Source organism: Triturus cristatus, chromosome 4_2 (assembly GCF_964204655.1).
Source record: "Triturus cristatus chromosome 4_2, aTriCri1.1, whole genome shotgun sequence".
In the NCBI taxonomy this organism is placed as follows: Eukaryota; Metazoa; Chordata; class Amphibia; order Caudata; family Salamandridae; genus Triturus; species Triturus cristatus.
Window position 1 is genome coordinate 856,858,780 of NC_140586.1, and position 25,806 is coordinate 856,884,585.

Sequence of the window (25,806 nt, forward strand, 5' to 3'; positions counted from 1 at the left end):
AAGGAGCCGTATACCTTATCTAAAGCCCCTGGTACCTGCAAAGCCCCTCGCCCTGTCTCCCTCAACATGCTTAGGGCCTCAACTACCCAGCTATCCATTACCTTAACACAGCGATCGATGTGCATTAAAAAAAAGTAGGGGAACTGTGATGCTGCGTGCAATGGGGGCAGGGTGAGTGAGTGTGGGGATGGGGGTCAAAGGCGCTGCTAAAAAACAATGGGGCAGATTTATGTTTCCTGGCGCATCCCTGCATATCAGCAAGGATGCGCCAGGAATGATGCGTCACGCAAGTTTACCCTTGCGTCACACATGATGCGCCGCATTTACAATGCGGCGCATCATGGCGCAGGAATAAACAGATGCGTGACGCATCCGATGGCGTAAGGTTGGCGCAGTGCTTCAGTTGCGTCGCAAGCGCGACGCAACTCCAGCACTGTTCCAACCTACCCTATCCCTAACATGGTGCGTCAAGCCTTACGCCTGCTTCAAGCAGGCGCAGGGTTTTGGCGCATCAGCGTTGGGAAAGTGACTCAGTCAAATCTTATAGATTTGACTGAGTCACTTTTCAGGGGCGTTCCTGCGACGGAACGCCCCCCCCTCTGTCGACACGCCCACATGAAACCTGACGCAGGTTTTACGTGGCGCAGGGCTTTACATCGTGACGCATCTCCATAGATGCATCACGATGTAAATATGGCGCAACGTGGCGCAGGGTTTACACCGCCGCTGCGTCACAAAAGTGGCGCAACGGCGGCGTAAAAGTGGCGCATCACCAATATAGATCTGCCCCCATATTCTGTAACTTTTTTTGGAACCACTATTATTTATTTGGAAAGTTTTGTATAGCGCGAACATGACCCTCGAGGGTATCAGAGCGCTTTACAGAGGGATGTGACACATATGAGGAGGGGCAATCATGGCAGAATCATAGCAATAGACAAAAAAAACACAATAGTAATGTGACGACTTTATAGCCAAGAAAATAACAATAGTTACATAACGACTTAATGGTGTGCACAAGGAATAGTCAGTAGGCGAAGGCGAGAGAGTCATCAGAGTGATAGGAGATGTGGTGACTCAGGCCCCCACTGGACTTCAGGATAGGCAAGTGTTCATCAGTAGCGCTTTCATTTCCTTTTTGAAGGACAGTTTGGATGGAATCAGTCTCATTTCCGTTGGAAGGGAGTTCCAGATTCTTGGGGCGATTCCTGAGAAGGAGCAGTTGTAGGTTTTTGTTTTTTTGAATTTCTTTGGTTTAAGTAGGAGGGTGCTGGAGCTCCTGGAGGTACGGGCGCCACTCGACAACTCAAGTTTCCTTGCGAGGTAGTGAGGCGGTTTGAAGGGAAGGGGCTTGTGGGTCATGCAGGCAAGTTTTAGGTGTATCCTTGCTTCGAATTGTAGCCAGTTGAGAGTTTTCAGATCCGGGGAGATGTGGTTGTACTTCGTGGAGCCTGTGATGAGGCTGGCGGCCGCATTCAATGAAGCTCTGAGGGGGCCAGTCTGTATTTAGGCAGACTGCAGAGTGTTGCACTGCCATATTCCAGACGCGAGGTGACTAAAGGTTGTACTGCGGACTTGAGGTCATCAGGGGGAGGAAAGGTTTTAGTTTCCTTAGGATACTCAGTTTGAAGTTTGCTCCTTTGGTAGAGGCACTAATGTGATCCTGCATGCTCAAGTTCCAATCCAGCACTATACCCAGGGATTTCGTAGAGTCAATGATATGTGGGGTGCAGTTGAGAGCAGACAGATTTTTTATGTATTCCTCAATGATGAGTGCTTGCTTGGGTGGGGAAATAAGGAGGAATTACGTTTTGAGGGCGCTTAGTTTGAGATGGTTGACAGTAAGCCAGTTAAGGGTTTTGTGTAAGGTTCCGTTGAGTGACTTGATATCGTCAGGCGAGGAGATTTTCATGTACAGCTGGGTGTCGTCTGCATACATGTGGTATTGGATGTTAGATGCTTTGAGGATTTCGGTGAGGGGTTCAATGAATAGGTTAAAAAGTATGGGTGAGAGCGAGGAGCCTTGGGGGACCCCCAGGGTGCAAGGACTGGGATGGGAGAGGGATTGGTTGGATTTTATTCTTTGTGTTCTGTCATGTAGAAAGGAGGCAAACCATTTTAGTACTGTGCCAGAGAACCCCATCCTATGTTCCAGAAGGCTCAGGAGGTTGTCATGTTTGACTGTATCGAAGGCTGATGAGAGGTCGAGTAGGATTAGTAGGCAGGATTCGTTCCGGTCAAGTAGGGTAAGCGCGTCATCAACTATGTGAGTGATGGCTGTTTCTGTGCTGTGACCTTGATGGATGCTCGATTGAAATTGATCTAGTAGCTGGAATTCCTCAATGTGGTTACATAGTTGAGTCTGTACACATTTCTCAGTGAGCTTTGCCAGAGTAGGGGTGTGTTAGTGATTGGTCGGAAGTTATTCAGATCCTCAGGGTCTGCCGTAGGTTTTTTGAGAATGGGGGGAACTAGCCCGGGCTTTAGGCAGTCAGGGATCTCACCTTGAAGTAGGGAGGCAATAACAATCTTGGTCCAGAGCAGAACTAGAGGCCTTATCACTTCTTTGAAGAAATATAAGGGAGGGGGGTCCTTGAAGTGATTTGAGGGTTGGTTTGAGAATGGAAGTGTCACTGAAGGTAGAGAATTGATTCCAATTTGCATTGTATTTAGGGGAGTGGTAAGTAGGGAGAGGTGACTGGGGAGTTAGGTGGGAGTCTGGTGAGGATGATAGTTCGAGCAAGGCTGACTTTAGATCAGATTCAATTTTGTTGGATTTTTCGCGAAAGAAGACAGCAAAGTCCTTGCAGTTAGGTTGGGGATTGGCAGTGAGTGTCGATTGAGTGGGTGTGTTATTGGATTGCCGTTTGATCAGTTCAAACAGCATTTTAGGGTGATTCTGGCTTTGTCTAGTTGGCTTCTGAAGAAGGTCGCTTTTGCAGTTCTGATGTGTTTGTTGTAATGACTCTTCTTGCTCTCAAAAGTTTGAGGAGTTCGGCAGATGGAGAGGATCTCCAAGCTCGTTCCGCTAGTCTTAGGTTGCAATAGTCTGAGTTTAGGCAGTCATTGAACCAAGGGTTGGAGTCTTTGTTGGATTTTCTTTTTTTAGTTGAAGGGGACCAATTGCATCCAGTACGTTTAGCATGGAGTTTTATTGTAATCACTGTTCCCAATAAGGTGCACACGCGCACGCACCTCTCTTCCTGTGAGCGCACACTCCCGTGTTTGGAGCGCGCACACACAGGACATCCCGAGATCCAGAGAGAGAATTTGCGCCGTCGCTTTAAAAAGCGAGCGGCGTGAAAAGCACTTCTTTGACATGGTTTTGCCAGCAGGAGTGCAGGTAAGGCTGGCTTGGGGCACTTGCTGAATGTTATGGGCGCGGTGCTGTGTGGGGAAGACTGTGGGCTTTTGTTTAAGTATTCGTGTTAATCACAGCCCCTTCACGAGCTGTGATTAACATGAATACTTCAACAAAAGCCCACAGTCTTCCCCGCACCGCGCTTTACGAACGAAAGAGTAGAGCAAGTTTTTAAACTTGCTCTACTCTTTTGTTAGTAAAGCGCGGTGTAGGGAAGACTGTGGGCTTTTGTTTAAGTAGTCGTGTTAATCACAGCTCATGAAGGGGCTGTGATTAACATGAATACTTACACAAAAGCCCACAGTCTTCCCTGCACCGCGCTTTACCAGTGCTTAATTTGTAAAATAATAAGTACCGGGGCCCAAAAGTACTCAGAAATCGTCCGCCTCCCCTATTCTGCCTTTCTATCTCCTGATCTTGGTCAAAGTATGAAATGTAAAAAAATAAGTCCCGGTGCCAAAAAATGAATGCTGGTGGAAAACACTTGCAACCACTGGCTCAAATGAAGCACTTCTTCAGCCTTTCCTGTGTATGTGGCTGCATAGACATGGGTGTATAGCTCAGTGTGACTCCTGTAGAGAACTGTTCAGGTATGGGGCTGCGTGCTTTGTAATGTAGAACCCTGTGCTCCCGGGCACAGACCGCAGGCATCCCTTCTGTGCTGTGCTAGAGTAGTGTGCCTGCATAGACCAGGCATTATAGCTCAGGGGAGCGCCTGTTCCTGTGGAGAGCTGTCTGGGTAGCGGCTGCTTACTACATAGTGTAGAACACTGTGCTTCCTGACACAGACTGCAGGGCACCTTTCCAGTGTGCCCACGTGAAGAGGTGTACACAGATATCCTGCTGTGCTAGACTGTCTCTTCTCCGGCTGTCCTGTGTACATCGCTGCACATACAACGAGGCTCCAGTCCCTGTGCAGAAAGCTGTATGAGCAAGGAGTATTATTGGCACTCATCTGGGTAATGTTGGCCCAAAAGATTGATTTTCTTTGTCCAAACTAATGCTAACTAAATCTTGTAGCAACTGTCCAGGAGCGAGAACGGAAACAGTGAGGAAAGAGAGAGCGGTAGGGAAATAAAAGGAAAGGAGTGATAGGGAAGGACAGGGCCTCTAGGAGAGGTGAAAGGGAGGTAAAGGCTAATGGACAGGAGAGTTAGAAGGGCACAATGGAGGGAGAGATAAATGGAATAAGGGGAGAGGGATGAGACAAGGCGATGATAGAAACAAAGATCACCTGTGTGATTGAAGAATCAGGGAAAACTAGAGAAAAGGAAGGAAAAGTAGGAAAAGAGAAAAAACAAGTAAGGAGACGAGAGGTGAGGACAGAAGAAGAGAAAAGCAAAAAGAATAGGATGAGGGGAGTAATGGGAGGAGACAGAGACAAAAGGAGAAGCAAGACACCTGAAAGAGAAAAGGAGAGAAAAAAGGGTTGGGTTAGAAGGTGGCATAGAGTCTTTTGGGGGTCCACTGCCATTGATGTAGTATCTTAAAATAACTATCTTTCAGACGGACCTCCCTTAACTCTCAATCATGTTCTTCTAATGGCTCCTCTGAATCCACCTCAAAGAATTGTGTCTGTAATTGCACTTCCCTCCAATTATGAAGTGCTTTTGAGGTGGCTTGCAAGAAGAGCTTAGCAATTAGAGTTGCATATAAGCCAGAATCCGTCCCTCCATATTCCTTCCAGGTGAGTAGATATTGAAAAATTGGGGACTGTGGTATGTAGATAGGTCATGGGCCGTTTTCCACGTATTGGGTGCATCAGTAGAGCATGTCTCCACTGTTGGGTATGTGGGATATTATGAGATTGCACTAAGTCCTGGAAGGTTCTAACTAAAGTATGTTATCCCTGTCAGCTGGCAGGCTCTCCCCATCGCCCATCTAATTTCTTCTCCCCTAATTTCATTCTGACCATTCCGTTATAATGGCATTTTCAGCTGGAGAACTGCATGTACTTCAGGCAGTCTATGGACCCTCAGCCGTTGCAGTCTTGTGCTTTTCTGAACCTAAAGTGTACTTGCCTGTGTAACCAATTCATGTCATGTCATTGCAAATCTGCTTTAAGCCCCTTAACGTGGGTTGTATGTGTGGAAATGCACTGTCTCTTCAGTTTTTTAAAGCAAAAGTTTGGAGTGATATTTGGCGCCGCGCACAAGCGCGGTCTCGTTCCTGGCGCACACAGACATGGCTGCAGCGCACAGAGACCCTACACTGCCACACACAGAGGAAAATAAGTCGAGGGAACATTGATTGTAATGATCGGTGAGTTGATGGACATCTGCCATGAGCGTGGGTGGAGGAAGGGACAGATTACTGCATGATATGAGGTCGTCCATGGTTGCGTTTTGCATCGATCTTTTCCAGTGTTTCAATTTCGTGGGTTGAAGTCTTTGGGTGTTCCATCGTTCAAGAATGAGGAAGGTGATAAAGTGGTGATCTGACCAGTCACATGGGGCTATGGATTCAATCCGAATGGTGTCACGGTTGGAGATTATTAGATCGAGGGTTGAGCCCAAATTGTGTGTTGGGCTCTCGCAGAATTGAGTCAGGTTGAGGGCAAGTAGGAATTTTTTAAGACTGTTCACAGCCAGGTCATTCGGGTCATTCCAGTGAGGGTTGAAGTCTCCCAGGAATATCTGGGGGCAGTGATGACCTAGATGGAATGAGATGGTTTCCATGATTTGTTCAATGAGAAAGCGGTTATCAGCTGGTGGATGGTAGAAGATGTGTAGGTTGCATAGGGTTTTTTTTTTTGCTGAGGTTGTTGATGCTTAGGTATTTGCAGGATGAGAGAGAAGTGGACAGAGACTGTTTCGCTGAGAGACTGGTATGGTAGATACAGGCTACGCCTCCCTTCGTACTTATAGCTCTGTCAAGTCTGATAATGCTGTGTGTAGGAGGAACTAGGATGTCCTGGACAGGACCCGAGGAGACATTGAGCCAAGTTTTGGTGAGAATCAGGAGGTCAAGTTCCTGATCAAGGATGAGGTCAGGGATATCCGCGGCATGTTTCACTGCGGATCTGCAGTTGAGAAGGATGTATTTCTGGTGAGTTTTGGAGTCCGTGGGAGTAGACTGTGTAATGTGAACTTGCATGAGGTTCGCAGAATTTAGTGTATTGGAGTTATAAGTGGGGGTTCTGTACGGATTTAGAGTAATGGTTTGAATAGTCTCCGGAGTGACTGTCAGATGACTAGGATCTTTAAAAGGGGCTAGTGGCATATCTAGAATAGGTTTGTATCTGACTGGGATGTCTGGTTGAGTGGTGTTGTAGGTTAGAAGAAGGGAGAGGATGTCCAGGTCAGAGGGGTGGTTCTTAAATCTAATGGGTCTGGATATGGCATTCGGGTAGGGAGTAGTATTCCACGACCGTAGGGGGGATGTATGCTTAGGGACCCTCCTCATCTCAGCAGGAGGAGTGGGTGTCTTAGGGTATTGGTTGGGCATTTGCACGTAGGACTGCGGGTTCTTGGTGGATGATAAATCTGAGGCCAGCTCTGTGGTGATGGTTATGATCTTTTGAATGTCATTTTTGAGTTTTGTAGCTCCCAGTTGATTTCCTTTAGTCTGGTGGCAACATAAGGGTGAGTGTCAGTGAGTGTGGGGGTGGGGGACGGGAGAGGGGTCAGACCCGGGTGTGGTAGAGGTAGGGGAAAATATGTGAGGATGGTAATGCGAAGGGTCAATCACGGAAGGGGAGGACTGTCCGTGTTGGCCAGGTGGGAGAGGAGGGGGGCTAGATGTTTTGGAGTGTTTAGGAGGCTTGTGAGGCTAAGGTGTTCGGTTCGTGGGGTGTGAGCTGTTCAAGGAAGCAGGTGAAGTCATTAGGTGATGTAGGAGGATTCCTTGAGGGGCCAGAGGTGTGGGCGAAGGGCTAGAGTCCCAAGATGGTGTGGGAGGGGCATTGTTATCGGAAGAAATATATATTAATAATGTACTGCAGTGGTCTATGTCTGTAACTAGACAGCTACAAAATGGAATCCTGGTTGGTGCAGTAGAAAATAATGAATTCTCTATGTTTAGTGCTCTGAGCTCTCAGTCTGTGAACAAGTAAGTCATTATTTTAAACTTTCATTACACAGTATAAGATAGGCTGCTTAAAAACAATAAATCTGTGTTATCAGGAAACTTTAAAGGATTCCATCAATAAAAGCCAATACCTTTCCCACCACCCTTTATATTTACAGATTACCAAGTTGCGAACATTTGCATTTCTTTCAGGCAAGCAGACACCCAGGCAGCAAGGCTTGTTTATCTGCATGCCCCTCCCTCCCTCGATGTCACAGCACAGGAGACTTCCTCCCTTACGCTTCAGCTGAGGAATTTTAAATGTCTGAATTACCCATCGGGACAGTTATCTTTTCACAAAAGTAGGGCAATGGCATTTCTAGAATTAAAAAAGTATGGGCATATCGTGCAGCTCACATCCTGCCTGCTTCGACCTCTGCCTTAACCTTAACTAACCTGGCCTAGTGCTACAAAATTACCACCCTTGCACCACCTACAGCCATTGCCGCATTACACTTCACCCTTACCCCCTAAGGCCCCACCTCCTCAACCTGTCTGCCCAATCGGTGCCCATGCAGTCTGCTGGAGTGGGCATTGAGATGTGGCTTAGCGGAAAGAGTTGCTGACTTTGAAACTGAGGAACTAGGGGGCATATCAGCAAGGGCCGGCGATAATTATCGCTCAGCGCTCTTAGCGTGAGGATAATTATCGCCGGCCAACTCTGAATTTTATCGCGGATATAGCGTGCTATTAGCAACGCTTATCTCCAAAGCGATAAAATTCAGAGCACAAGCTGCCAAATGTGTGATTATCACTGGAAATCCAGCGATAATCACACAACTTTTGGCGATAGCTTGCTGATAGGGCCTCACATACTTAGCTATGATATCCACCTTCCATAGGATATTGTGGCTAAGTCAGTTTCAAAGCAGGCGTAAAGAAAGTAGCGATAATAGAGGTTATCGCTACTTTTCTTGTCGCTATGCTGCTTTGCGTGAGGCTTGATAATAGGAGAAATGTCGCTTAGCGACATTTTTCCCGTTATCCTGGGGAGGAACGCCCACTTTGCATCTCATTAGAGATGCAAAGATGGGCGTTAAGGGAAATGGCGATAAGGCAAGGTTTTACGCGATAGCGTGACCTTGCTGATAAGGCAATAAAATTATCGCCGCTTTTCGTCCGAAAACGGACGCAAAAGCGGCGATAATTTTTTATCGCCTGCTTGCTGATATGCCCCAAGGTTTGCATCTTGATGTTGGCTTGTGCTCCTGGACAAACCTTTCAATTTCCTCCTGCTTTAAAAAAACATGAATCTGTCCTCGTGTAATGTTAACTGGAGCTCTTGTAATGCGCTCCAATGATTTTGGACCAGTGCTTTAAATGGGCTGGTACTCACCGGTACTGAGTACCGGCACTTCTGAATTTTGTTGCCGTCAGTACCGGCACTTCTCTGTAGCCAGGGAGAGTACTGGTACCCTGATCGACAGCAGGCTTGGTTAGGTTTCTCCTCCAGTGCTCCTCTGCTTTGGAGGAGCTTGTAGTTAACTCGGCTGAAGTAGCCTTTTGCAGAGTTGCTGGTGAAGATTCCAGCATTGCCCATTTAAATGTAGGGGGTTGAGAGGGTTTGTGTCACACTGTGATTAACAGGACAGGGTCTCTAGCCAGACCCTGCACTGTCAATCAAATGCGCAGCGACCATTTGCGTCAAAGTGCCATCATGACTATCCTTTTATGTAATGATTTAATCTTTTTTTTTATATATAAACACATTTCTCGTGTGTTTTAATATGTGCTGCAACTGGTTCAGAATTTATTATGTATGACCATTAGCCCTTAGCCCCGCCCACTTGCCACACCTCTATTTTAATGAGTACCCGCATTTATTTTTAAAGCACTGCTTTGAGCAGAGTTAACACTATATAAAACTGCCCAAAAAAATCGCTCAGAATGCCAGAGGGGCAGATTTTCAAGGTTGGTTGCCCACCAACCCCACATCAGGGCATCCTCCTGCACACACCCAAATGTATGCGTCACTCATTCTACGTAAACCGAAGCTCTACTTGAAATGCAGGTCGCAGCTGGAGCAGTGCTCAAGGGGTCCTCAGTGAGGCAGGCTGGGCGGGGCCTCCTCACACATAAGCCAGGCCGCTTGGGCGCGGCCGAGGCGTGGTCCCTTTAAAAGGGCGTGTCCGAAGAGCAGCTAAAGCAGGAGAGGAGCAAAAGCATGCGTGGGCCCCTCCAACAGACGTGTCAAATCCAGACTCCGCCTGCAGGTAGAGGAGAAGGCGTGGCTAGCTGTAGTTCCTCCAATAGGGAGTGATCAGGGCGTGGCTCTGCGGCTCGGAGGCGTGGCTACGAATGTTTTCCTCCAATAGGCGAAGGCAGGGCGTGGCCGCGCCTCCGGCACCTTTCTTTGTGTGCCGGCCGATGCTCGCCCGTCTGCCGCTATTGGAGCTATGGTTGAACCCGGAGGCCGCTGAGCAGCGTCGCGCGGGGAGAGATGGGGCGGGCAGGATGGCTCCTTCCCCTGCTCTGGTGCCTGGCGCTGGGCGTTGTGCGGGCAGGTAAGGGTGAAGGGGCCGGGGTCGCTTCACGTGACTGTGCGGAGTTTTGATCTCTCTCAAGGAGACGGTGGATGCTCAGCCGTAGGATATTCATTATAATTTGTGCGTTTTTATATATATAGCGCGTATTTTTAACCCAGGGGTGTCGGAGCGCTTTACAATAGAGTGAAGTACATTGGATCAAACCTTCCGGGTAACATGGTAGAGGTGGCAAAACGTATAACTTCTACAGTTACTTGTAGTGAATGGTTTCATATTACAAAATGTAATTTCACTGAAAATGTAACATTCCAAACGAAAGTTGGAGCAATAAGGGTTTCATAAGTACATATTCAACAGTCGAAGCAGAAGGTCGAACCCGTTCTCCAGTGAGGAACATGAAACAGTCAGAGAACTATTGATAACCATGTCTTTGGAAGAGAAGAGTTTTAAAGTCCTTTTGAAGATGAGGGGGGATGCAGGGTAAGTGACTCACTGGTGGAAACGGTCTGTGCCCCGAGGGGTAGGTTCATGAGATGTACCACCGTGAATATCCAGATACAGTGGATCACCAGAGCTCTGCACTCCTGCAGGGGGCAGTGCTGTGATGTACTCAAGATGTGTGAGCTGGTGTAGTTGCAGTGGACTACCTACTGCCTTTATACAAATGTGTGTACTTCAGCGCCTCATCGGGGATTAAGCAACTGTATAAATACAATTACAGCCTTCTGCTCTGGGGACAAATATTTGCGTTTCTTATTTCAGGTTGACTGAAAAATGCATGCAAGAGGCAGCCTGTTTGTCTCAATAGGGTATCCTGTTTATGCTTTACAGGAAGAATATGTGCACCCATCTAGGGTGCGTTATATTCAGTCTATCAATTAATCAAACAGCATTTGCAAAGCGCAACATTCACCCCTACGGGTATCGGGGCACTATGTCTCAGTCTAAGAGCCAGGTCTTGAGTCTCTTACTGGTCTGCCAGCAAGGAGGCTGTACGGAACTGAAAGGGAAAGGTCGTTCCAGGTCTTGGCAGCGATGTAGGAGAAGGAGCTGCGATGGATGCCGGAGTGTGTGAGGGCGAGTAAAGAGGAGCTAAGGTGTCTCACAGGTTGGTGGAGTTCAGTCGAGGGTTGATGTAGGGAGGTCCTAGGTCGTGGAGAGCTTTGTAGGTGTGCGTTAGGAAAATCACATAAAGCTGGTATCTTTTCCAGTTATCTGTACATACTTTTAACTGTTACTATAAAAAGAAAGCACTTCTAGTGTGTTCTAGAGCTGTCTGAGTGATCCCTGACTTGCAATTAAAATGCACTTGAAGACAGAAAGGCCATGTTTAAAACTAATACAGATGATTTTCTGTAAAGTTCTATTTAAGTATCATATCTGGGCGTTTGCAGGATCTTAACTCCTGAACAATTGCCGGTACGTTCATTTCGTTTCCTTTCCTCTGGAGGATTTTGCAACTCAAATCTCAAAACCAGTCTTCAGCATGCCGTCACTGAGTAAATATAATGTGTTTATATTTTTGCAAGTTGTTGGCTTTGTGAGCTGCGCATTACACTCAGCACACAAAACCAATACTTAAGCATCATATTTTTGTACTCTTACGGTGAAAAGTACATGTTGGAAATGTGCTAACCAAGATGGCTTGCTGTTTTGTTTTAAAGTACTTTTACTTTGAGTACTTTCTAAGCTTAGTTATTCTTTTAAGTATGAAAGAGATACTGGTCATTTAGAATAGGCGACATGGAACAAGATGTCCTTGAGCGTTGAGGCATGATTGCTTGCTCTTTTATCCCACTCTGGCCTTGGGATACTCAGCCTGTCTATTAGACTTTTTTCGGTGTATGGTACTTTGTACATATTTTTTTTTGTGTTCAAAATATTTTATTGAAATTTCTTAAACAATAAACATAGACATACAAAAAAGTATTATTAAGCTATAATATCTATTACAATACGTACAACACCATATTCTCATACATTTCAATAGATATTAAACTAGTCTTATTCCTAGAAAACTAAAAAAAAAAAAAGGGAGGGGAGAGGGTAACATCCAATAATAAACTGGTGTTTGAGCTACAAATAGAGCTACTATGACATATTGATTAATGTAAGAACAGCAAAAAGGGGAACATGCAATAAATATACCATTAAGATGAAAAATAAATATCAACAGGAATCCAGAAAGAGTGATAGGAAATAGAATTATGATTAACCCCAGACAAAGATAACTGGGCATCTCTTGTAAAAATAACCCATGACCACCAAGCATGAACTGATAACATTGAAACATCTTTCCAACAGAAGGTAATGGATTTTAACGCAGCAGAAATTAAGAAATTAAAAAGTTTACATTCAAGATTATTTAGATGCTGCGATAAAGTAACGGATTTGCATATTAACAATTTATATATGTCTTCATGTATATTTAACACCTTTTTAATAATATAAACTTTATTGCGTGATTTAAAAGTAAACCATTGCAAATACAAACATTTAAAATTCAAGGTTAATTTAAGACGATAATTTCATAAAAAGTTGATATGTATGGATAATAAGGTAAAACTTCAGTTTAAAAAGTCATATTCAAAGGAGCCAGAAGCAGCAAGTGAGGATTTAGCAGCATTATTCCAATGGGGGATTGCAGACTCTGGACAGCTCAGTATGTTTTTTTGCAGCGCACTCCATAAATCTTACTGGGGAACAATTTAGTTTAGTGTTCCTAGGATCGAAACACGCCAAAACTGCTGCTCTACAGCTTCTAATCATGTTTCTATTCCAGTGATGCTTGAGTAAAGCCCGTCTCTCTGTCAATAGTAGAGGACACAGGCATATGATGTGTATAATGTCTTCTTTGGGAGACCCACAAAGTCGGCACTGTACTTTTCCATGTTCTCTTTTCCATTTTGGCCGATGTGTCAACAGATTGATGACTCCCAGTCTCAGTTTTAAAAAACTTAGTTTCGTCCGAGCACTAAACAATGTGGTAAGGTACGGCTGTGGGATTAGTAAGGCATAGGATTGAAGGCTCATCCACCCATGACTTCTTTTTGCGAGGCTGGCTTTGTCTTCCACTCTTGACAATTGTTTAGTGCTGATTTTCGCTAGCCTTTTGAATTCCTTCTGACTGGCATGCAGGATCCAGAGGTCATTTAGGCACAGAGTTTTTAAGCCTTTTGACCAATATTCGTGTCCTGCTCGCCATAAATTGTTATCAATGCAGGCCCACATGGTAACCTAAACTTCCCTCCTTTGATAACCTCAACTTGTGACAGCACACGAGGAAGGACATGGCTCTAGCCAGTCGTTGTTTGCAGATGCCAAATTCCAACCTGATTTGTGCAGGTGATGTGTGGTTTGGTAATTTAAACACGGACCTGTAGATATTAGTGATTATTTAATCCAGATGGTCACTGTCCAATCCTTTTAAAGCTTCACTGCCATAAGTTAGAGTGGGAATGATTTTTGCCTGAGCCACCTGAAGTGTGGGTGCAAGAGTAGGGCCTTGAAGTTTCTTTTGAATTATACCGATTGCAAAGGCAAGTGCCGTGCCCTTCCTTTTTTGCTCTTCTAGTTGGGATTTGTATTTTCCGTTGTTGTTAAAAGTGACACCAAGGTACCTTTGGCAGTTGGATTCGACAATGCGTTCGTTATTCAGAGCCCAAGACAGCTTCTTTGCTTTCCTTGAATGCACCGCTAGAATTTTCGTCTTCCTGTTGTTAATGCGAAGCTCATTATTGTTGGAGTAGTCGGAAATAGCATCCAGAAGTCTTTGCATTCCGATCTTTGTTTTACTTAACAGTACCACGTCATCAGCATATAATAGGTTTGTCAGCGGCAAACCGGATAATTTAGGAGCGTGGGAATTGACCTTATTGAGAACTTCGGGAAGGTCGGCTAGGAATAGATTGAAAAGTATTGGGGCCAAGACACATCCCTGTTTGAGGCCTTTTTCTGTCGAAATCTGGCGAGACAGTCTTGAGCCGTCCCCGATCTTAATTCTAACCCATGTATCCTGTTGCAGGAGTTGTATGGCTCTTAGAAGGGCCTCTGGAATGTTGAAGCTGGACAGCTTCTGCCATAATTTGCTTTTGTTGACATTGTCAAAGGCCGCTTGATAGTCGATAAACCCCATATAAAGTGAACAAGAGCAGAATTTAGCTTGGTCAATTGGGCATGAGAGGGACATGAGATTGACTGAAGTTCCAGTGTTTATTGTAAAGCCTGTTTGATTCGGGGGAATTATGGAGTTTTCCACAGCCCATGACCTAAGTGAGTTTAGCAGCACTCCCGCAAAATACTTTGCTTCGTTGTCAATGAGTGCGATGAGGCGGTAATTCCCAGGAGATTTTTTGTCCCCGCCTTTAAAGATTGGTGCAAGGATAGATCCACGCCAGGAGGGCGGTATGATGTTGTTTTGGAGACATGTGTTGAAAAGGGGGCTTAGTTTCGCAGCCCAAAAAGTTGGATCTTCCTTGAACAAAGCTTGAGGAATTCCCCCAGGGCCAGGCGCGCCATCCTGACGTCCTTTTTTTTTATTATTTTTTCAATTTCGCCCTTCTGGACTGGCACTAAGTTAGCGCAGCTCTGGATCGAATGAATTACTTTTATTGGTGCCATTTTGTGGCCGAGCTTTTTTGAAGAGTTTGAAGAGTTCTGATGAGATTCTGAGGCAGTCTCTGATTGTAGTAGTGTGTCCCTGAAAGGGGGATATTGATCATTAATGCGCAATTCCTGGTCATTGAAGTGGGAAGAAAGATATTCAACCCACTCTATTTCGAGAATGCTCGAGGAAGCGACTTTGGAAGAGCATCCAGATGTACTATTGATTGTGCGCCAAAACCTGGCAGAGTTGTTTGATTTAATATCATACTGTAATTTGACCCAAAACAGGTACCATTGGTTTTTGCGTATTTCACGTTCATCTTTCTTAAGATGATTACGTGCCTCTCTCAGTTTTTTTATTTTGCTGGGATCCGATGGGTCAGTTTTTAAAGCCCGCCATGAGCGATTCATTGCTCTTTTTGCAGATAGTATCTCACCGTTTGAGCGCGGCATGTTCTTTTGATCAATTTGGCTTGCATGTTTTGTTGGTTTCGCAAATCTATCCGTAAGTTCGGTAGCAAATATTGACCAGTTGGCACATATATTGCCTGAGCATGTTTGGCGCTCAATTATTTGTTTGGTCTCGGCTGATATGGATTGAAGATTCTTAAGGGAACATTTGATGCGTTTGAGGTTGATTGTGAGGCTCTCAGATGGCAAGTCCCTTACCTTTTTATGTTGTGTGAGGCTAGTCCTCAAAGTAATTTCTTGCGGGCAATGATCACTTTCTATTCTGTTTCCAAGACAGTATCCAGCTACTTGATGGAGCAAAGAGATGCTGACAAAGGTATAGTCGATTAATGAAGTGCCTTTTTTCGATAGGTAGGAGAATCGAGGTGGCTTGTCAGCAGGATAACGTCCGTTTAAAGCTCTTAGACCCAGATTTTCGAGGTTACCTTGTAGAGAACTTCCGTGAGAATCCTCCTTATGCCAACCCGGCTTGGCTTGCGGTGGGATCACCCAGATGCTATTGTGTGATTTGGTGACCTCATTTTTATGAAGAACTGACATTAACCACATGTTAAAGTCACCAGTGAGTAAAATTTCTGAATTTGGAAAACCTGTTTGCACTCTTACTACTGATGCCGATACTTCATCTGCAAAGGATTTCCTGGATGCTGTATTTGGGCGAACATAGACGTTCATGAGTGTTAACCTCCATTTTTGGCCATTGTTCACGATAAGAGAGATTCCCACACATTGGAGGCGATTTGATGCGGCCGGCAAGTCCCAGGAAGTGACTGCGTTTTTTGTTGATATATAAACTGCTAGACCGCCACTCCCCCTTCCCGGACGATTCAGTTTGTGCGCTGGAATCTGGTGGATTTTGAAGCCTTCTAGATGATGCGGTGCCATGAGCCATGTCTCTTGTAATAAGAGTATGTCAAAACCCCGAAGGTAGGGAATGGTAGTGTTGTCCTCGAGTTTGTTCGTGAGGCCATTTATGTTCCATGAACAGATTTTTAAAGGAATCTTATCGTAGCAGTCCACCCTGCTAGGATGTCAGCGTAAAAGACGGGTTGTATTCAGGGCGCCCGCCAGCCATGACCAAGAACCCACCTCGTCCAGATTCCTATTTGTTGTGCACCCATCTTCTTTTGCTTTCCTCATTGGGTGGGCAGAAGTGGGAGTTTTATTACATGCTCCCCTAAGGACGGAATAAACTGTACCCCTCCCTACGCTTCTATTTACAACACCGCAGCTTCCCTGTAAAACGTGTGGGTAACCCTCTTCCCTTCCCGGTTGTATCAGTATTCCCCATTGTTTGAAGGTGTCGATTGACCCTAAAATTTTGTTCATTGCTTCAGCAGTTTTCCAGGTGATTTTTGTAGAATCATTTGATTGGCCTTGACATGGTGCGATGAATTCTACCGAGATTATGTCTTGAGAGGTAATTTCATCAGACAGACCTAACGCTTGTATCAGCTTTAAAATGTTACCCCGATTTAGGATATCGTGGCTGCCTTTAGACTTGTATTCTGGATAGAAGAGGGTAGAGTAGTTGTCCCCACTCCGAACTGTGCTATTTGGCCTGGGCATTGCCTCTGTTTTATCCATGAATGGTAATTGCGCTATTTTTATCGAAGGACCCTTGAAGGGGATCTCATTGCGCGTAGTGTCAGGCTTTTCATTATTTACGTGACCAAAGTTCCAGTTTTTATTTACTGGGAGTGGGCCCTGTTGATGATTGGCACAGGTTGCTGCATCTTCCAGCTTTAAGATGGGGCCTCCAAGCGGCCTTGTCGCAAGACTCGGAGCATGATTCACGTCTATTTCGTTCTGCTTGATGTGTATGTTGGGGGAGCCAAGTTGGTGGTGGTTTTTTGTTCTTTTGCATCAATGGGCAAGTATTTTCCCGAAGGGACCGTTGGTGGTTCCTTTACTATTGGCGGGCTGGAAGTGAGACTCTTCCTTTTGTCACAAACTTGATTGATTGGTTGTGCTTCCGTTGTTGTTCCTGGGACAGAGAGAGTTACTTGCTCGACATCTCCGGAAACACCAGGTGGTCCAAGGCTGTTAAACATCGGGTAGAGGTTTAGGACTTGTTTGCCCCTTTTCATTTTATTGCGTCCTTTCCGCTTTCTCTGTCTCTTAACTTTCCCCGCAGGGTTTTCCTCTTCTTGTTCAATTGAAGAGAGAGGGGTGGAACTGGCTCTACTAGTAACCTGCTTCCCTCTCGTGCCACCACTTTGCGCCGTGTTCTCTTCGGGTCGTAGGGAGTTGTCAATTTCTTCCACACTTGGTCTTAAATTAAAGACTGTTTTAGATTGACGAGCTTCGCTTGGATTTCCTGGGTCTGTATCGCTACCGTTCCCAGAGGTAGGTGTAGCTTTTGCTATTTCTTTTAAGTCTGCTACCAGCTTTTCCATTATGCCTGGAAGCGAACTGAGTTTCTCCACAATAGGTAAGCAGTCGCATCCTTGCTGCGGGCGATCTACAGTTTCCTGGGCCCGTCTGATCAGACTGTTTAGATTTGAGATCCTTTCGTCGATTTTGGCAACGTATACGGCAAGTGTGTTTAAGAGGCTGATTTGTATATCCATTTTGTCAGCCTGATAGAGCATAGCGTCTGCTGACTTTTGAAGGATATCAAGGGCGGTGGCCCATGCATTTTCTTGCGAGGGTACCTCACCTTTGTCCTGCCTTGAATTTGCTGGTGGCTTGGGAGAGCCAGGATTTGAATTCCCATATGAGTTCAACATTTTTGCCCATTCCGTCGATTCGAGATAGGAAAGCTCCTTTATGACACCCTCAGCGTCTTCTGTGTTCGTTACAGTTTCATTATGCACTGATTCAGATTTGCATACACAGTGAGAAACCTGTTGGTTGCAACCACCCCCCCCAGAGAAGGTGCCTAGCTTTTCCGTCATAAGGGAGGTGTTAATACCCTTAATAAAGTGAAGCGCAGATTCACTGTTTTGACTGCACGGGATGGTTAAGCTAACTTCAGGAAGCGTACAGTTGAGATTTCCCAAAATCCTGTTGTTTTCTGCCACTGATTCAGTGTCAGTTTCCTTTATGTTGAGGTCAACACTCCTTGGGCCCCCGTTTACTGAGCGATCCTTGGAAATAATCACCAGTGGGCTTAGGGGGGTTGGGAGCCCGGTGATGATCTTGTTGCTAGAAAAAACCGCTGACCCAGCGTCCTTTAAGTAGTTGAATTTTGTTATCTTCGGTTGGTTCCCAATAAATTTACTGGCCCTTGTATCAGAATGCTTCTTCAAGGCCTGGGGTTCGATAACAGTTGTGGTGTCGGTGTCGCTCAGCAACAGAATAGGTGACCGACTTGGGTCAGAGACTGTCCTCTCGTTTCTCCCTTTGCTTTTCTTTTTCCTTTGGGGAGCCGTCGTCCTCACCCTGCCAGATCTCATCTCAAGGCAACAAAGTAGAGGGGGACTTGACTGAGGAAAAGCTCACAGGACTACTGCCGGACTTCTGCAGTGACAGGGCTTTGATCAAATACTACCGGCCAAATGAGTGCTGCACGATTTCCACGCCCTCTAGCTCTAATGCTGGCTAGTGCGGCTTCGTCCCAGGTCAGATCTCCTCTGCCACATCTGCAATGGGAGCAGCCGTATCGGCACTGTCTGTTCCACTCCAGAAGTGATCCCAGCGCCCACCAACGGGAAATCCTACGAAATAGTACAGCGCTGGACAAATCGAAATGATTTACTGTGACTTCCAGCAAAAAAAAAAAAAAACGTTGTGTAAATGGGTGATTGAGTTACTGCTGTTAACTCGGAGGGCCTTTTGTTACTTGCAGTTCATAAAATGCAATCTTTTCAATATAGCGCAGTCACTTATGTTCAGTATTAGCTGGTGTCTTGGAATTGGTATGACTCCCAAAGACAACCAACGGGCAACAAAGCAAAGCTGCGCGCGCCTTACTTGCTGATTCTCCCAGGACCTGGTATCAGTGTGCAGCCTCCAGCGTCGGTCTCAGTGCCTGGTGAAACGTTTGATAGTTTAATCCCGTCCTCAGCGGGCTGAATGATCAAAAAAAAAAAAAAAGGGTCCGTGCTCCTTTAAGGGCCTTAAGGCAGGCAGGCTTCGCCCAGCCTGTGTCCTTCGCTGCCTCGTCTTTCCCTCCTAGCTCCCGGGGAAGCAATCCTTCAACTGGGGAGCCACCGACAAACCGCCAAACCGCCAACAAACCGCCCTGGGGAAAGGAGGGACGGTCGCCGTTGCCCCCAGGCCGCTCCTCCGGCTCGCTCCCCGGAATGAAGGCAGAGTAAGCTCCTGCGTCTGACTCCCCGACTCCCCCGTCGGCCGGCCGATCTGATCCGCAGGTAGGCTTGGGTGTTGATTAGTTTGCCGCTGCTCCAACACCTTCAACACAACACAAATGTTCTCTATAGAAAAGCCAGCACGATTGTCTTTGCCAATCCTTTTTAATAATGTCCCAAACTTCTGTCCATAATTTGGAAATTAAAGGACAATCATAAAGCATATGTCGTAACGAGCCAGGATGTAATTTACAATGCCAACATGTGTCGGATTGAAGAAGTTTAGCTTGGAATAAACGTAATGGAGTCCATAAACAATTAAATAAAATATAGGAATTGGTTTGATAAAGTGAGACAGATAACCATCCAGATATATTACTAAGCCATATAGTTTTCCATGTATCAATAGACAATGAAAGTGAAAGTTCATTATTCCAGGACGATGCAATCATATTTATGTTACTTCCTAGAGTGTTGGATAATTTTTTTATATAAAATAGAAACACCATGAGTTGTCGTTGATATAGTTTGGATATAAACGGATAAGTCAGCTTTAACATTAGATGGAATAGCCTGCGGAAAAGAATCTAAAATCGAATTAGTTAAATATTCGTATTTAATAAGTTCAGATTGAGATAAACCAAACCTTGTCTGTAGATCCTCAAACGGTATAAAAGTATTATTGGAATAAACGTCTTTAAGATAAAAAATACCAACCTTAATCCATGAAAACCAAAAACTAATGTTTCTATTCAATTTAATAACATTGCTATACCATAATGATAATTCATCAGTATTATACATGGGCTATAGAAAAATGGAATCTAGATCGTTAAAAATCATTTTAGTGGATTTGAGAATAACAGATTTATGAAAAAACGATGATTTGTTAGACATAGTTAATAGAGTGGGTAATGGAAACTGCTTCACAATAGATTTTTCAATATGGAGCCAAGAAGGTGGATTATGTAAAAAGGAATGATTAAACCATATGGCACTTTGTTTTAAAATAAAAACTTTATGATAAAGAAAAAAATCTGGGATACCAAATCCAGCATTACATTTAGACATTTTTAATTTTTTATAACTAATACGAGGTGATTTGTTGTTCCAAAGAATGTGGAAAGAAGTTTATCAACATCTTTATAAAATGTATTGGAAATTGAGTAGGAATCATGGCAAGGGTGTAAAAGATATTAGGAGCAATATTCATTTTAATAGATTCCATTCTACCCCACCATGAAAGATGTAAAGATGACCATTTAGACGTTTTGTCTTTAATATAATCTAAGACAAAGTTACAGTTTAAAGTCATTGTAGATTTTATGGATGAAGAGAATAAAATGCCAAGATATTTTAATTTATTCTTTTGCCATATAATTTCATTCATGGAAATCATATCGGGAGTACAATAAATGTTTAAAGGAAAAAAATCTGTTTTGTTAGTGTTTAATTTGTAACCAGAAACCATAGAATACTTTGTTATACTCTCTAATAAAGAAGAAACTGAGGATAAGGGATCACTGATAAATAAAAGTACATCATCAGCATACGCTAAGGTTTTAATAATAACCTCCTTAATATTGATTCCTTTAATATTATCACATTTTCTTATAGAGGCAAGAAAAGGTTCAATGCCAATTAAAAACAATAGCGGGGAAAGGGGACACCCTTGTCTTGTACCTCTAAAAAAGGGAGAATTGATTTGAAACTTGGCCATTAATAAATAAACGAGCAGTAGGAGCAAAATATAAAGCTGAAATCATGCGGATAAAATTGTCACCAAAATTAAATGATGATAATGCATGAAAAAAAAATTGCCAATGAAGTTTATCAAAGGCTTTTTCAGCATCCAAAGCCATAAATCCTGAAGGAATGGTTAACAGACGACCTTGTACAATGACATGTAACAAGTTCTTGTATTATTTGCAGAGCATCTATTTTTCATAAACCCAGATTGATCTGGATGTATGATAGAATCTAACACAGGGGATAATCATGTGGCTAATATTTTAGCATATAATTTACAATCTTGATTAATTAAAGATATAGGGTGATAATTAGATACAAGGGTGGGGTCTTTATCTGGTTTGGGAAGTATGATAATTAAAGCCTTAGTAAAAGAACCTGAAGTAATTCCTGAAGAGCCAAACGTTGTAAAAAGTTGAAATAATAAAGGTAAAAGATGGGACTGAAACTCTTTATAAAACTCCGCCGGGATACCATCAGGACTCGGAGATTTATTTTTTTTAAGAGATTTTATAGCAGATAAAATTTCATCCTTAGTAATTGGTGAGTCAAGCCCAATTTTATCTGATTTAGAAATCTTAGGTAGATCACATGAGGATAAAAAAGAATCAACTAAAGAATCCTCATGAAAATCAGGTTTATCATATAACTTAGAGTAAAAATCCCAAAATTCATTAACAATATCTTTATGAGATAAAGCAATTTTACCATTGGGGCCATGAATAGAGATGATTTGAGTTTTGTCTTTTTTGATACGTAGGTAATTCGCTAAAAGTCTTCCAGATCTATTTGCATTAAAACTAAATTTAGCTTTAGAAATCTGAATGCCAGCTCTTTTACTAAGAATTGTATTAAATTCATAGCGAAGCTTTTGCAGCTTAACTTTATATTGAGGATCTTTAGACGTAATAAAAAGTCGTTCATATTTCGCTATTTGTTTTTCTAACTTTTTAATATTGGCATTAAAGGTCTTATTTTCGTGGGCTATAATAGAAATAGTAACCCCTCTAATATAAGCTTTAAAAAGCATCCCATCTATTAACCATTGAAGTAGAACCTTCAGGAATAAACTGAAAAAATCATGAATGGCGGAGAGGAGTTTTTGTTTGTTATGTTCATTAAGCGCTATACCAGAATTCATTCTCCATCTTGGTTGTTTAGTAAAGGTTGAATTTAAATTTAGACTACAATAAATCATAGCATGATCAGAGACATCAATGGTACCAATCTTAGGAGTAGTGACAGAGTTGATCAGCTGTCTTGTAACTAATATATAATCGATCCTAGAATGAGAATTGTGTGGGTTTGAAAAAAAAGTAAAGTTTTTTTCTGTAGGGAAATGTAGGCGCCAGATATCAACTAACTTAGTGGTTTGAAGAAATGATTTAAAAGCAAAATAAACCTTAGGAGGATGGAGTTTAGTACGAGATAATCTATCTAATAAAGGATCAGATATGACATTTAAATCACCTGCAACAATTAAAGGCACATTATCAATTTTTAAAACCTCAGTTGAAAGATTAGTCCAAAAAACAGGATCATCCGCAGTAGAGCCATAAACATTTAATAGAAATATGATAGAATCATTAACTTTAACAATTAAATATCTCCCATCCGTATCTGTAATTTTGCTCAAAAATTGGCAATGCGATTTTTTTTTTTTGTTTTTTTTTTTGCAAATAGTATAGCTACACCATTTTTCTTGCCATTAGCAGGAGAAGAAACAATATTGTCAACCCATTTTTTCTTCATATAATCTAAGATTTTATCATCTATATGAGTTTCTTGTAAAAAAAAAAAACAAAAGTCAGCTTTGCAACTACCTAAATAATCTAAAAATTTTGTACGCTTCACTGGATGGCGTAAACCTTTACCATTTAATGAAACTACTTTAATATTAGCCATAACGGAAGAAAAAGGAGAGAAGGGTTAAGAAGAGGAAAGTAAGATAAAGGCACAAATGTTAAGAAGAACGTAGCTCCAGAACATGCTAAATGGAAAGGTGAAAATAAAACATAGGAAAAAAGACAAACAAAATACATAAATATGAACAGTGAAACGCACACACGCTCTACAAGCATGGCCGGAACCGTTGGAGCCCAAAATACGATGAATTGTTTATAAATCTGTCAGAAAAGATCATACTGGAAAAAAAGTCAAGAAGTAGGGCCATGAGTGTCCATTGAATGCTGTAATTGTTGATCCAGAAAATGTCGCAGTTCTTCAGGATGCTGAAAGGATTTTGAAAAGTTATCTTTCTGAATGCGCATTGTTGAAGGATCAAAAAGGCCGTATTGGTATCCAAGGCTTCTTAATTGAGGGCGAAGATCAGTAAATCCCTTATGTATTGCAACAGTTTCCTTAGCAAAATCTTGATGAATTAAGATTTTATGATCATTGACCATCAATGAGGGAATTTCTCTGGCTGCTTTTCTGATCAGAACCAAATGATGATGACGAACTTTAAATATCATTTGCCTAGGCTTGGTATGTTGAGGGTTGCGATGTGAAGGAATTCTATGAGCCGTATCAATTTCAAATTTTTCTGGAAATTTGATATTTAAAAGACCAGGAATTAAGTTCTCCAAATATAGTCGACAGTTAGTTCCGTCAACCTCTTCTGGTAAATTAAATATGCGAAGGTTGTATTGTCTATTGCGATTTTCCATGTCCAAAAGATGTGAGCAAATAGGTGATATTTTCGCCACAAGTGGGGTAAAAGCGTCGACTTGACTTTATTATCTTGTATTTTAATTGAGTTATCGGATATTTTCATTGACATACTCGCCATTTCTTTTTGCACATTTTTAACTTCTGTCGATATAGTATCTGTATTAGCAAGAAGTGCCTGAATTTCCTCCAGAATTAAAGATAGTGAAGGTTCAAATGACTCCACTACTTAAGATTTTATTGGAGGAGGTGAAACCTGCCGTCTCCTTTAATTGTTGAGGATTTTTATTTTCCATTTTTGTGAATAAAAAATGAAATTTGAAGAAAGAAGAACAGTTTATGAGTAAATATAGCAAAAGATACAAAGCAATCCTCAAAATGACTGGTGCAGCAGCTAAACTGGACTATGGATGTGGCTAGGCCCAAGCCAGGCCCTTTCCTGAAGTATACTCCGCCCCCTTGACAGTCAATCCAGGCAGTACCTTAATGCAGAGCTGGGAGCAGGAACCAGGGAGCTAGAAACACCAAACAAGCTTGAATCCTCCTCACAATGCAGGTAGGTTCGTATTTAAAGCAGCGACCTCATTTACAAAAATAATCTGACAGGATTTCGTCGTTTTAATATAAAAAAACGTGCGAAAACGCGGAGGAGCTCACCGGGTGGCGGCCATTTTGATGCTCGCGCGTTCTCCTTTGTACATATCTTTTAATGTATGCAGTCCCGGCCTTTTATGAAGTTTCCAGCTCGATGCTAGGAACCGAAGTCCAGCAGGGGTTCAATCCTGGATTGCTTTTGGCAGGATAGAACGGCTGTTTTAAGAGAGACTTGTGATCAGGTGCCTGGAGCTTACTCACTGGGGAGGGGCGGGTATCTAAGAAGGAATGGCAACCCCGCTTTTCAGCAAGTGCCTTCAATAGTAAGCACAAAATCTGAAGTCAAATGGATATAACGTGTGGAAATTTCTTTCATATTATGCTTTTGCTTTTATTTATGAATCAAAGACCACCTTCTTCCCCTTTGTTGCCATAGTGATGTTCTCAAGAATATCCTGGTAATGCCTCTCTACTTCACACCAGAGTTTGTGCAAATACTTCTCTATGTTACAGTGGTCATTATTTGGCAGGCGTACCCGTCTCAGGAGATGTACTCGTCTGTGTTGCTGGCTAAGGCTCTGGCTGCTTACTTATTTTAGCTCCTTCCCAAACACTATGTTCCACAAAACCTGTAATACTTGCCACTGGCAGGATAATGTAGCTATTGGAGTGTAATTGATTGATTAAAAAATAATGATGTGTTTAACTTAGCATGACTAGGCCGCAGCTAGCTTGTCTTGCTTGACAAATTCACAGTGTCAGAAAGTAAAGTGCACTTATATTCTATATGAACACAAATGGATGTGTTTCTCTGTCAATTTACATTTCAGAAAATGAGCGAAATAAAAGCTTCCACCACAATCTCTGTGTACTGAGCAAAACATAACTGTATTTATTCATTTGTGTTCCTCTCAAGGAAGACATGTCCAAGATATTCCTGTCATTGTAACTTTCCAAGTTTCTTTGCTGGAGTTTTTTCTATGAACAATTTGTTAGCGGAACTTTCTATTGTATTTAAGTGTTGTATAAACACAGTCTTCTCCTTCATTTGCTATGCACACCTCATTAATTAATATGCAGTAAAGGAAGTGCTTCTAAATGTATCTTAACGTATCTAATGCTTTAGATTAATGACTGACTCACCAGAGGGATGCATTGGTAGTCCAACCCTATTATGTCAAATCTCACCACTGAATGTGTGTGGCTTTTCAGCATAAAACCTTCAAAAATATGGTGTTTTAGGGTCATGTGGCAGACTTTTGTGGGCTTTTTATTGTGGCAGACACTAAGGGCCTTATTTAGATCTCGGCGGATGGAATACTCCGTCATGAACTTGACAGATATTCCATCCGCCATATTTCGATCTCGTTAGGATATAGGGATCGTAATACAGCAGACAGGATCTCCGTCACATTTGTGACTGAGTATTCCCTTCCGCCAAGATCTAAATTAGGCCCTATGTTGACCCACTTGATGAACTATATGTAGTCTGGCTACCTACTTGCTTTCAAGCTTGACTGTATGTTGACTCTTACAAGCCCCATAT

At 43.0% G+C, this 25,806-nt stretch overlaps 2 protein-coding genes across 3 annotated transcripts in view; one reads left to right on the forward strand and one right to left on the reverse strand.

The window, feature by feature from the left end:
• Positions 1-25,806, reverse strand: part of LOC146835259 (uncharacterized) — a 214,217-nt gene that overhangs the window by 41,468 nt on the left and 146,943 nt on the right. The gene's annotated exons all lie outside the window — the stretch shown is intronic.
• Positions 9,769-25,806, forward strand: part of LOC146835260 (uncharacterized) — a 233,167-nt gene continuing 217,129 nt past the window's right edge. The window contains exon 1 of the mRNA XM_085602843.1: positions 9,769-9,933. Coding sequence (XP_085458969.1) covers positions 9,870-9,933 — 64 coding nt within the window. The 5' untranslated portion in view covers positions 9,769-9,869. The remainder of the gene's footprint in view (positions 9,934-25,806) is intronic.